At 36.2% G+C, this 13,679-nt stretch overlaps 1 protein-coding gene across 3 annotated transcripts in view; it reads right to left on the bottom strand.

Annotated features, from left to right (window-relative positions):
• Nucleotides 1-7,407: 7,407 nt before the first annotated feature.
• Nucleotides 7,408-13,679, bottom strand: part of LOC139951498 (uncharacterized) — a 41,407-nt gene continuing 35,135 nt past the window's right edge. For 2 of the 3 annotated variants that reach the window (XM_071950429.1, XM_071950430.1), the window contains exons 5-7: nucleotides 10,917-11,057; nucleotides 9,564-9,661; nucleotides 7,408-8,608 (exon numbers count right to left, since the gene is read on the bottom strand). In XM_071950429.1, the coding sequence (XP_071806530.1) occupies nucleotides 9,582-9,661; nucleotides 10,917-11,057 (221 nt within the window). In that variant the 3' untranslated portion in view covers nucleotides 7,408-8,608; nucleotides 9,564-9,581. The remainder of the gene's footprint in view (nucleotides 8,609-9,563; nucleotides 9,662-10,916; nucleotides 11,058-13,679) is intronic. The other variant, XM_071950431.1, reaches the window with a different exon arrangement.

Below are 13,679 nucleotides of genomic sequence, written 5' to 3'. Positions count from 1 at the left end.
GGTTAAATTTCACTACAATTCTTGTCAGCACTAGTATTATTTATTTATTTATTTGACCTCAACAAATACAAGTACATTAAAAAAGCAAAGTAAAATATGATTACACTTCACTACAATTCTTGTCAGCACTTGTATACATACACCAAATCTGAGTTTTCAAAATGCAGCCAAATTTACGAAAGCCTAAATCTACATGAAACAAATCAACACAACATTAAAACACCGTTTCACGATTAAATATTGTTTTAAAACAAATACACTTGGGTTTGAGTATTCCTATAACACTGTATAACTTTTAAGTGTTTTAAGACTATAATTCCCATAACAAGGTAGAAACTTTCTAAGCAGTATTTTCTGCTTTAACAGCTTAATGAATTTGGTCATGGTAGTCAGAGCCAAAATAAACAGTCCATCTACAACTTCAATTAATTATCAGAAATCTCATTCTGTAACCACCCCCCCCCCCCCCCGACGACAATTTTAGTGGGGGGGAAATTATTCTGATCCGCAGCTCGTTCGGGGTCAAACTTCCTCTAGCTGTTTTATTTTTGAAAACCTATCCGAATGATTGATAAATTCTGAAGAAAATACAATGTTTGACTCATGAGTACCAAGGTTTTCTTCAATCTCCGGTTTGCAAGGTCAAATGAGGTCGCACTTTGTGTAGCGTTTGGTTAATATTTGAAGACCTGTCTTGACTATTGATATGTAGATATTACTTCTGGTTTTTACCCATACACCGTTGTGTGTTTAGCACTGTATACTCAGTACTTTCTCGAGTCCTGTGAAAAAAAGGACTCAGCACTCGGGAAAGTACTGAGTATACAGTGCTATCACACATCGGAGTATGGGTAAAAAACAAAATTAATATTCTTTATCCCCGATGCAAATTTAACATCTCTTTTCAGTTTTGAACAAAAGCAAACATGAAATCGTGTCACATTTCGTGTACCGTTTGTTTGGGTTTTGAAGACTTTACCGATGATGTTGATGTACACATTGTTTAAAAAAATGCATGGCTTAAGGAGTAGACCATTTTCCTCAGCGGTTTATCAACAATATCCCTTCCAATTTGGACGTTTGGAAGTGCCGTTTCTGCTTTAGAAAGTAGAAACTTCTTTACATCTTCAAATTGGTTTGGAGATGATGCATCATTGTGCTCTGCAGCTTGCAGGCCCGCTTTTTATATATGGCTTGAGGCCTTTTGCTAACCCCATCTGTTTATACACTTGATACCAGTGAGTGGATATACTAATACGACCTTTTGTATACATTCAAATTGTCTTGGCATATTACTGTGTAAATTTCAATTTTGTTAAGACTACACTAATCTTTTACAAAACAAGATACTTGTGATACACAACACTTTAACAATTTACCACAGAGAACTGAACAGCCATTGCTCAACACCGCTACAAGAGCGTCCCCCATTTTGTTTTTAGTCAAAGATCATTCTCTTACATTCATGTTCATTGTTGGATCACTCTGTTCCATTTCTTTGGAATGAACTTCTTTGTGCATTCACAAGGCTAGTTCTTTACACTGTTTTAAGTCTCTGATAAAAAAACTCTTTTGTTTGAATCTGGTTTAAATTTGAAAGGTGCTCACTAGTAATAACAATGTTCACTCATTGTATATAATATACAATTACTTCATTTTTATACACTTGGAGGCTTTTACATTAGGCGCTTTACATTATGCCTTTATCATTATAAACATTTAAACAGTAAACACATAACAAACAATATTATTAGATGAGCAAATCGTGAGAACGGCACACACACGTGGCGTTTATGTGTTCAAAACGTAATTGGATGACAGAATATCATGTGATTTAATTAGGTAAATTAATTCCGAACAACCAAAATTCAAAACCATTACTGGACTGGATGGTTAATTCTTTTTACAGCACAGGAATCCAATTGAGAAGAACATGCTATTCAAGAATTTTTTTACTGTTTTCGAACAATCTTTATTCTTATGGTGGTGTAGGCCTAATACTTCAATAGCCATCTCAACGGAATTGACAGATTTTGAAGGAACACGTTGCCCTTGATCGGACGAGTTGGTCTATAAAAAGCGTCTGTAACCGTTTTTTATAAATTGTATATGGCTGGAAAGATGTTTTAAAAGTAGAATACAATGATCCACACAAGTTTTCCTCGAAATTGCGTGGTTTTCCTTTTACTGTGTCGGTCGGCCATTTATGGGAGCCAAAATTTTGACTCCCATAAAATTAATGGCTGACCGTGTGAGTCGACGAGGTAAAAGGAAAACTGTGCAATTTCGAGGCATGTTTGTGTGGATCATTGTATTTTACTTTTAAAACATCTTTCTAACCATATGCATTTTGTAAAAAACTGTTACAAACGCATTTCAAAGACCAACTCGACCGATCCAAGGCAACGTGTTCCTTTAAGTTTAAATTATAAATGAGATATGTGTAATGTAATTATTCAACGGTCGTTAGTTTACTAGCCCGAAGCCAAAATCAATATTAAATACGATTAACACAATGAAACGGTTTTAATAAAAAACATGGATATACTTTCCCTAAACGGTCCGAGGGTCCGGTGGTCTTATGGGTGTGTCACAATCTTCATGAGAAGCAGCAACATTTACGCACGACCAAGCAGCAAACCACAACAAAACCGACGATTGCCACAGCGACTACGACGATTACTATGATAATCCATACTTGTAATCCACCACCTGGCTTGGATGTGGGTGTAACCTCTGTTAATAAGGAAAACAAATGAACACTTCCATTTAAAGGCACTGTACACTATTGGTAATTACTCGAAGTAATTGTTAGCTGGAAAACTTAACTGAATTGGCCGGGGAAAAACTTTATTAAGGTTTGTATTGGCTACTTTTGCATTCAATTTGTTTTCGCACCAAAAAGATTTTGTTCTTCCCACCGAGGTTCGTTTCATTATTGTGCCAGCTGAGCTAAATCAATTACAAGAACTATCTCTGCCATCACAGGTATCCATTTACCACTGGGTGGAGAGAAGCATTTGCAGTTAAGTGTCTTGCTCAGGGACACAAGTGTCACGACCGGGATTCAAACCCACACTCTGCTGAACAGAAGAAAAAAAACAGAGCTTTGGTTCGACGCTCTTATCCGCTCGGCCACGACACCCCACACCATTTTGTTCTAATTATGTTGAGGCTCTGCACTTACCCGATCAATCCTCAGCGTTGACGACGTAACATTTTGTTAGACAGGTCATTAAATTATTCACAAGCATGGTACACAACAAAATGTGGGCAAGATTATTTATAAAGTAAACTAAAACAACAAAACTATAAGTAAAACACTGTTTGGATGAGTAAGCGAAACGATTGTAGCTTTTTCCACTTTATTACACTTTTTAAAAACCAGCACAAAGTCTAATATTGTGCATGCCAATCACACAGAATAACTAGTACACGGACCTGCCCAAAAGGGCCAGATATCTAGTAAAATTAATGGCATGTTAAAGGCATCTGTCAATCTGTCAGTCTGAGTAAAATAAAAAATACCATTATATATCACTTCAAAAAGACAAATCAAACAATATGAATAATGTTCAAAAAGAAAGAAGTTTTAAGTACAGTGTTTCAGGACAATGAACCATGAGTTGTTTTGATTGCTTGAGTTGCTGCTGTTGCTGTTCTTGGTTTTTTTTATTTATTTTTTTGCCGTTATTGTTGTTGTTTTGTGGTTGTTATTGTTGTGTTGTTTATATTGTTTTTATTGCTACCCCAAGCCACCCACTGCTCTAGAATTGTAAAGGTCGTGGGTTCGAATCCCACGCGAGTAATGTGCCTGTAATAGGGGGTAAGTACCGAGTATACAGTGCTAACACGGTGTATATGGGTCAAAACCAAAATTTAGATTCTTTATCCCTGATGGAAAATTAAAAAATTATATTGTTGCTGCTTCTGTTGTTTTTAGTGCTGCTGTCACTGCTTCTAATTATTGTCATTTTGCCGTTGTTGTTTTAATGTCGTTGATCGTTGGTTGTTTTTAATAAGCATAAATTTGTTTTTGAGATAATTTACAATGTAACAGCTATCGTTAAGCTGCGGTAATATATGAAAAGCGCGACCACCATTTGAAATGACATTTTCACATGTTAGCTTTGATGCATACATCTAATTGTTATAGAAATTTAAACAATCGAAACAAAATGTATACTTTGCTAAATATTATAGTTTTTTACTCTAAGACCCAGCTAAGCAGCGCAAACCTTGCTTACTGGATTAATGAAGTATGGCCCATTATACAAATCTACATGCCCCATATACAAAAATATGTTGTGACTGTTTCCTATTGTGTATTCGTGGTATAAATCTTTGTAAGCAATACGTAAGCTACCTAAATTCACCATAGTCATAAATATTGAACAAAAATCAACGCAATTTCTTTTCTTTTTTAAATAAACATTGTTTTTCTTATTTACAGCACTACATACTACCAAGTATAAGCAATGCAGGCTACAGGACGGAACTTTAAACAAAATCAATTTAATTGAGTTTTGTGGGTACACGTAGAAACAATTTAAAACATAATCACTTTCAAACACATTATTTTAATTAGGAAGAGTGATTTTTGGCAAGATAATTGAGTTTAACGTCTCTGGGACAAATTTGGGTTTCTTAAAGGAAAACAAAATCTGATGAAATTACTCTTTTGTTTTACATAAGTAGATAAGTTTCGCGTCGGCAGAGAAGACGAATTTGGCAAGTCACTCAAAGCTTAATCTGCATAATAAAATTCATTACCTACATTAACATATTATTTACACGCAAAAAGCCATCGACACCAAAAACATTTCCACGATTGGTGACCTCTTCTCCAGAGGTCATAAACTTGTTCCTGATTGGAAAGGGTATTGTTTACACCACAGCGATGGTGTTTGTACTTTAAACTGTCAATACCTGTCTTGAGTAGGAGACTACGTTGCAACGCTTTTATAAATAATTCTTCTATTGTAGGGAACATGTGCAACAGCGTTATTAATAATGTAGTCTTATCATAACAGTGATTGTAATTGTAAATACAAAACCCCTCGCTGTGGTGTAAAATAAATATGCGATCGGGAAGCAGGAAACATAATTGGACGGACTGTTTAAATCACTCTGACTATACAGATTGGGATATCATAAATTCATAACCCTGATACCCCCCTTGTCACCCTTTTTTCAATAAGTCAGTAAACGCAAAGACCCCTACAGTGCAAGGGTTTTTGCTTTGCTCCTACACTCCAAAAACTTCGAGGTCAGATTTGACCCGGATCAAAATTTACCCAGATAAGAATTGACCAATATAAATATTGTCTCGGATCCAGTTCCATGGGTCCTGACCCTTTTTCTAGGTCACTTAAACCAGGAATATGTGTCAAAATTACCCAGAAAATGTTCAGAAATTTCACAGAATCCGAGTTAACGACCCGTTTGAACCACTTTCCAGGTCAGCCTGACCCGATAATGGGTCAGGCCCCTCTGTGACCCGAAAGACGGATCAATTTGACCCGGGAGCTTTTAGAGTGCAATGAACTAGCCTTGTTTCAAGACTGACAAAATTCTGCGCGTAATGTTAACAAATATCCCTCATTTCATCTTTCAAGAAAAATGTTGTTTTTCAAAATAAATTTTGTATTGAGGTCTTACGTCTTTGCCAAACATGTGAAATTGTCATTTATGTAAAAATACTCAAAAGAAAAAAAACAGGCGTTTTTCCTATGGACCTGTTGCAATGACGTCATCCGTTAGACTTGTACGTCATAGGCAGGTCTTTAAAGGAACACGTTGCCTTGGATCGGACGAGTTGGTCAAAACAAAAGCGTTTGTAACCGTTTTGTATATAATGCATATGGTTGGAAAGATGATTTAAAAGTAGAATACAATGATCCACACAAGTTTGCCTCGAAATTGCGTGGTTTTCCTTCTACTGTGAGAACTAACACGGTCGGCCATTTATGGGAGTCAAAATTTTGACCCCCATAAATGGCCGACGTGTTAGTCGACGAGGTAAAAGGAAAACCACGCAATTTCGAGGCATGTTTGTGTGGATCATTGTATTCTACTTTTACAACATCTTTCTACCCATATGCATTTTATAAAAAACGGTAACAAACGCTTTTTAAAGACCAACTCGACCGATCCAAGGCAACGTGTTCCTTTAAGGGCTTCTTTCAAGTTGAGCATAATCACTTGAAGTGGACGTGGTTTACGCCACACTTATCATGATCGAGTGACCAATCGGGAACGTCTTTGGTGACATGGTGCATAATTTAAAAGTCTGTACAGTATTGTTTACGTTAAACACTACACATTTGATGACCGGAACACGTGTTACAAGCACTCGATTTAAATGCGCACACAAGTTAAACACATTTATGAAAATCTTACCTTTTAAGGCACTGGACACTTTTGGTTATTGGCAAAGACCAGTGTTCTAACTGGGTGGTTGACTTAATTTGGTCAACGCGGTTGCAAGAAAATAATGAACGAAAAACACCCTTGTTGCAAAATTCGTGTGCTTTCAGATGCATAATAAAAGGCTTCAACTGAAGTATTTTATTATTTGAATGAAAAAATACCCTTTTCCCACAAACTTTGTTACTTCAGATGGAGCCGTTTATACTAACAACAGCTCTCCATTGCTCGTTACCATGTACGTTTTTATGGTTACGGTTATTTTGAGTGATTACTAATAGTGTCCAGTGCCTTTAAATGCACAAACACATTCATGATAATCTTACTGAATAAACACCAAGGAAAGAAACTAACTGGGTAAATGTTAAATGAATTGGAGTAGATCCCCCTAAAGCTATATTTCCTACATGCAACACGAAATTCTGGAAGTCAAAACATAAACACAAGTAAAATATTATTATCTGTTTAAACCGGCGACACGGTACACAATATCTGTATAATAATATGTATGTTTATGGATCTACATTTAAATTAAAATTATTGACCTTTGCTGAGATGCAAACAAGATCAGTGAAAAGCAAATTGACAAGCTCCTATCAAGCCGTCGATTTCACCAAACACTTCCTAACTTAGGATTAATCTTATAACTTGGGACGAGTTAAGTTCCGTATCCATAGACGTAAGGACGCATTAATGGAACACGTTGCCTTGGATCGGACGAGTTGGTCAAAACAAAAGCGTTTGTAACCGTTTATAAAATGCATATGGTTGGAAAGATGTTTTAAAAGTAGAATACAATGATCCACACAAGTTTGCCTCGAAATTGCGTGGTTTTCCTTCTACTGTGCGAACTAACATAGTCGGCCATTTATGGGAGTCAAGATTTTGACCCCCATAAATGGCCGACGTGTTAGTCGACGAGGTAAAAGGAAAACCACGCAATTTCGAGGCACGTTTGTGTGGATCATTGTATTCTACTTTTACAACATCTTTCTACCCATATGCATTTTATAAAAAACGGTTACAAACGTTTTTCAAAGACCAACTCGACCGATCCAAGGCAACGTGTTCCTTTAAACCTATCCAAAGTTAGGACGAGTTACTCGTCCTTACTCGAGTTAGGATTAATACTAGTGTTTCGCGAAACTGGCTACGAGCTTGTAACTGGACAGATATATGAATATCATAATGTTCTTCTTTGAATACTTTGAAAGTCATTAAATAAAATCCACACAGGCGGAAATATTACTCTAAAAAAACGTTCATGTCGAGAAAAATAACCCCGATTCAAAGTCCGAGGAGGGGCTTGGTACTGTAAGCCATCTGGGTCACGAGAATAATAAAAAAAAAGGATTACACATTTTGCATGACATCCAGAAAAAAAAAGGAAATTATTGGTATATTTCTTATCAAATATGACATTTCAGACAGACATATTTCAATGGATGTTTTCTACCCTCATCATCATAAGACCATGTAAGTAGTATGTACATCTGTGATTTTAGACGATTTTTGTTCTTACCAATTCTGTAATGGTCCTTTAAGCGACAGTTTGACCCATTTATCGGTCATTTTGACACAGATTCAGAGTCAACTCACCCAAAAATAAGTCAGACCCCACGGGACCTGGAAACCGGGTCAGTTCTGACACGAAAGTGTTTAAAGTGTACTTGTTCTATGTATACACGTTACCTTACAAACCTTTTAGGCTGAACGTGAGATAAAAGGAAGCATAAACTGTACAATAGTTACATGAATGAACTGTCTTCTAATGAATATCCAAATGTAATGGGTTCAAAGTGCTGACTAAGTTACACTCAAACAGCTTTGCAACAAACCTGAGCAGAGTTAATTTGTAGTGCAGGATGAAATGTACACAAATAAACACGTTTTTTTTTTTTTTGCCCTTTTTAAAAAGCTGTCTTTAAAAAAAATTCTCTCGAGTTTCATTCGACCATATACTTCAACGGTCAGTCTTGAGTCACATAATGGTCTTCCCGTGTATTTCTCCGCCCGTCAAGAATTTGCGTTGAACTTGCATTGAACCAGTACACCCATGTCTGCCGTTAAAAACAATTCATTTCACTGTTTAACGACTGACTGGAGACTATTTGACCAAGCAAAGTTCAAGCTCTTTTTAAGACAAATATCGAAGACAACATTCTGATGTTGAAGAATTCTGGAAAAGAATAGAAAAAGTATGATAATAAAATTGTATTGTTGTTTTTCATATTCACCTGAATGAATATAGGCTTGTTTCAGACAAAAACAATTTTTTTTACAACTATATTTTATGTTATGTTTTTCTACATGGCACCATCAAACTATTACCCGTATAGGAACCCGATTGCGCCCTCAGTGTTCAATAAGGCAATGCAAAACATAATGACTTAATCCACAATAACGGGAAATACTATTCGGCCTTAAGAACATATTTAAATTACAAATACAAGTGTAAGTGTTTGATCTAGCATGTCAATTGTTTATTTTCACTAAACACGTAGGTAGTTGGTGTCATTGACATTGGACTCGATCTCTTTTCCTTGTTAGATTTAAAGCCATTATACACTTTCGGTAAACAGTATTGTCCAAGTCCCACACCTCGTGTATCACAACTTATATATAAAATAACAATCCTGTGGAAATTTAGGGTCAATCGGACATCGGAGTCGGGAGAAAATAACGGGGAAACCCACTCCTGTTTTCGCGCGTTTCGCCGTGTCATGACATGTGTTTATAACAAATTCGTAATTCTCGTTAACGAAAATTTATATTGTTTTACCGTTTTCTGAAAAAGTAAAGCATTTCATGGACTAATATTTCAAGAGAAGTCTTTCACCATTACCTTCTGTAAACCCTGTAAATCTGTGAACTTTTTTTTTTTTCTGTACCGAAAGGGTCCAATGGCTTTAAGCAAAAGAGGGCGCCACACTCTTTGCTTTTGTCCATTTTGTAACGAGCATGACTCTGGCCACCCTAAGAATGCTATGTATTTACTTGGGAAAAAATTAAATATGTGTTTATCTGGTCAAGAATGACACTCCTGAAGCTCTGTACATATCTTTAGTCAGGCAACTTCCCAAAGAGGATTTTTGAGTGCGCCCTCTTGGGTCTGGAATGATGTGAGTTCTTACTTGTGTGAAAGTGCAGTTTTACACATCTGCCACTCCAGCTGCTTTGCCATTAGCCTTTTTGTTCTTTCCGTTCTTGCTCTGGTCAGTTTGTGGTGATACTGTGAAGGAAATATAGAATACAGAATGAGACATATGGGACAACTGTTACAGTTTAAGGCGCACTGGATATTTTTTCTTCGTTAGTCCGATCTCCGTTTTTTTTTAACTATCTGATAAATGTGGTTAAAATAGCCTGAATGTCTGCAATATTAAAGCTTGTATACCATGTGTACATAGGTCATGGAGTCAGCCATTGTATACATTCCTACTTTCAATTCCATTCAATTCAAATTAAAAAAATAAATTGTTTATTAAAACATGTCTCGCAGTTCAAAACTGAGTTGCACATGCCAACATCAAGTATGTTAAAACAATTACATCAAATAGAAATTAACAATAAGGATATTAAACAAGAAGTTATTATTATATATACTTCTTCAAAGCAATCATGCACACACATCATTTTGAGGATCCGGTTTGTGGAGTTTTGACATTGTTATTCTGTTATTCCCTTTTGTAAAGAATCATGTTGTGGTGTCAAGGTTGAACAAAGTGGGTCCATTACTCTATTGTCTACAAAACCCCACAAGGGTGGTCATCGAATTATTTTCAAGAGAATAGTAAAAGAAAACAGCCTTGTTACATTACGTTGTGTGCTTTCAGTTACATATTGTAAGGCTTCAGCTGAAGTTTTCTATTATTTGGGTGAGAAATTACCTCTTTTTCAAAATCTTCAATACTTCAGAGGGAGCCGTTTCTACCAATGCTTCATACTATACCAAAAGCTCTCCGTAGCTCGTTACCAAGTCAGTTTTTATGCTAACAAATATTTTGAGAATTACCAATTGTGTCCAGTACCTTTAATTTGAATCTGTGGAAACTTTGTTTTGTGTCGTACAAAAAGAACCTAAACCCTTTAAAAGCAGTGGCCACTATTGGTAATTACTCAAAATACTTATTAGCATAACCTTACTTGGTATAAACGAGTGCTGGGGAGAGGTTGATAGTATAAAACATTGTGAGAAACGGCTACCTAAGTCTTAAGTGACGTAGTTTTCGAGAAAGAAGTAAATTTCCACGAATTTGATTTCGAGACCTCAGAATTATATTTTGAGGTCTCGTAATAAAGTACCTGAAAACACACAACTTCGTGTGACCAGGGTGTTTTTTCTTTCATAGTTTTACCTCGCAACTTCGACGACCAATTGAGCTCAAATTTTCACAGGTTTGTTATTTTATGCATATGTTGAGATACACAAAGTGAGAAGACTGGTCTTTGACAATTACCAATAGTGTAATTTATTGTCTACTTACCATCAGTCTTTTTGTGGTAATTCCATACGGCCACACTACTGACCGCTATTATCGCTACACCACCAAGACACCCTGCCACAATGCCTATGATGACACCGTCAGACAAAGGTCCACGCCTACCTGTGGAATCATCAGGCCTACCTGTGGAAACAAACATTGAAATGGGAAGTTAATAAATAGTTGTTAGATTTTCTTCCAGAAGGAAACGGTGAAGGTCTTTTTCTAGAGTCACCCTTTTTATTAAAAACTGTTGGGCTTAATAATGGAAATGATGATGGACACTTCAAAAGTACTGAAAATTGGCAAAATGGTTTTGTTTTGATTTTTCCCCACATACTTTAATTCTAAACCAATTTCCTTCACCGAAAGAAAATCACAAGGATAGGTTCCATCAAAATGTTCTGAAAATTGCTATTTTCAAAAAGTGAAAAATTTAAGAAGAGAAGTTGGATATACGATTTATCTTTTCTCAAGTTTTTGTCTGATGTCACCCAACCTCAAGCCCTCGATGGCTTGAGAGAACTAAACACAAATTTAGAGAGTTTTTGTTTGTTAGTGCACAAGTATAAAGTATTGCAAAAGAGGAGCTGTAGGAAAGTGAAAAGTTTGAAAAATAATGCAGAACTTAAGAGTAAAATGTAAATAAATAACAATTAACAGCTGAAAATGGACCATGAAATGAAGACAAGAATAAATTCCAGAAAATGAAATAGTTACAAAACATGAAGTGAAGTAATATTTTACAGAAGACAATAAGTTTAGCACAAAATTAACTGTTACACAAACACTTTTCCCTCAACCAGGCGCAAATAATTATTAATTAATTTCAGCATTTATCTGTCCACGTGAATGCCCATTGTACATTAAAAAGCCCAAAATTTCTTGCAGCCATGTTAATACACACTTCGTACACTTGACTTGACCCTTGTCAAAATTTAACACACTTATCACACCGACCATCTTTGTACACGAGATAGATAGAAAGATGTTTACGTCGACCATCACATTTACAGAAACAAAATATTGCATATTGTGCAAAATCTAGTAGAATTTATAGGCAATAGAACACTTTGTTTTTCAAGTGACTACACTCAAAACAACCACGGGAAAGATGGGCTTTTGACATACAATCTTTGCAAACACTTTTCTCGTTTAATCTACGTCGTGTTTAAAACGAAGACAACGAAACTAAAGCATCGTGCGTTAAGTACACAAAAGTCACCACTAACAACTCTGAGAAGGATAATGTTACACAAAGTATGAATACGACAAATGAAATTATAGGTCCTATGTGCATTTTTTTTGGTGTATTATGCATTTTAAGTGTATTAGTAGAAGGTGGGATTGGATTTGATACAAAGGTAGAACACAGACCGATCCAAAATGCCACACCCAGTGGTCATGCTTCTTAAAAGGAATCAATAGACTGCCTTAAATTTTGACACATGCAACAGCCGTCGACCCAGCGAAGGGATACTTTCAAGACATCATGTGCGATTGGGCTACTCTAGGGCCAATACGCATGCGCCACTTACACGCATCATATACGCATGCGTGCTGGACTTGTGTCCATTCCACAGCTAAGTTTGGTCGGGTTGGCTTATTGGATCCGTCTTCAAAACTCTGGCGTTAGCAGTTAGTTAACATTACAACATTTAATGTTAGTGGTTAGTTGCGGCAAGTATGATGATATGAACATTTACAAGGATGGTTTGAAATGATCAAATTAGCTGATGATGTATTGTGATAATGGGAAAGATGGTTAATGATTTCGGGTCACTAGTTTCGAAAGCCTGTTGGTTATTAATTTTTTGTTTCCAAAGCGGTTATTTTAATTTTCAAGAGCAATGTGGTCTATTTTCTAGAGCAGTTTTACTTTTAGCAGCTGCTCTTGGAAAAAATATCTGCTCTTAAAAAAATACTTATGAGAACAAAAATAATGACTGGTTTTGCATATAAATTAATAGTCAATAATCGGCTTTTGTAAGTCAAAATAAAACTTCAGTTCAAGTCAAATATTATGTTTTTATGTATTATGCATTTATTCACAAGGTGTCACGAGTCGAATGTACATTCATCATAGGCAGAAGTTGTATAAACACAGACCACAAAAGTTGCATTTTGCCTCCGCGAACACGTTCCCTAGGGACTACGGTAAATGTTTATCATTACGTAAAAACTCTAAATGTCATCAGGGACGGAATATTTTCTAAGGACAGTCCACACTATAGTTGTGTTTTGCCTCCGATCACATGAACAAGTTGTTTCTAGGGCCTACGGTAAACTTTTGATCATCACGTAAGAAATCTAAATTGCCATCAAAGACTGACATACTACTCGAAAATGTGGATCATTACGTAAGATATCCAAAATGTAAAAAAAAAATGAGAAAAAACTTCTCCCGAACCAATCGCTGCATATGGCCCATTTTTCACATGGCACATGGCCTGTAAGCACAAAACTTTGCTAGACCACAGAAAAAGGTTAACAGATTATAGGTTACAAGCCAAAACTGTATTCAGTTTTTACTGCTGTTACTGTGCCCAACTGAATGTTTGCTGAGCAAAGAAGATTGTCAAGCAGTATTTTCTGCTTTACAACTTGTCCCCTGATACTGTATTTCGCAACCTACAGGTTTCTAGAGTGGTACCTAGGCCTGTATGCTATACCAGGATTGATAGAGTAGACGAATGGTCGCATACATTGTTTATGACCATGATATTAACTAACGATTTGACCATAACGTAAGGGCCGCTCTGTATT

Source organism: Asterias amurensis, chromosome 19 (assembly GCF_032118995.1).
Source record: "Asterias amurensis chromosome 19, ASM3211899v1".
In the NCBI taxonomy this organism is placed as follows: domain Eukaryota; kingdom Metazoa; phylum Echinodermata; class Asteroidea; order Forcipulatida; family Asteriidae; genus Asterias; species Asterias amurensis.
This window is presented reverse-complemented; position numbering and strand designations above follow the sequence as displayed.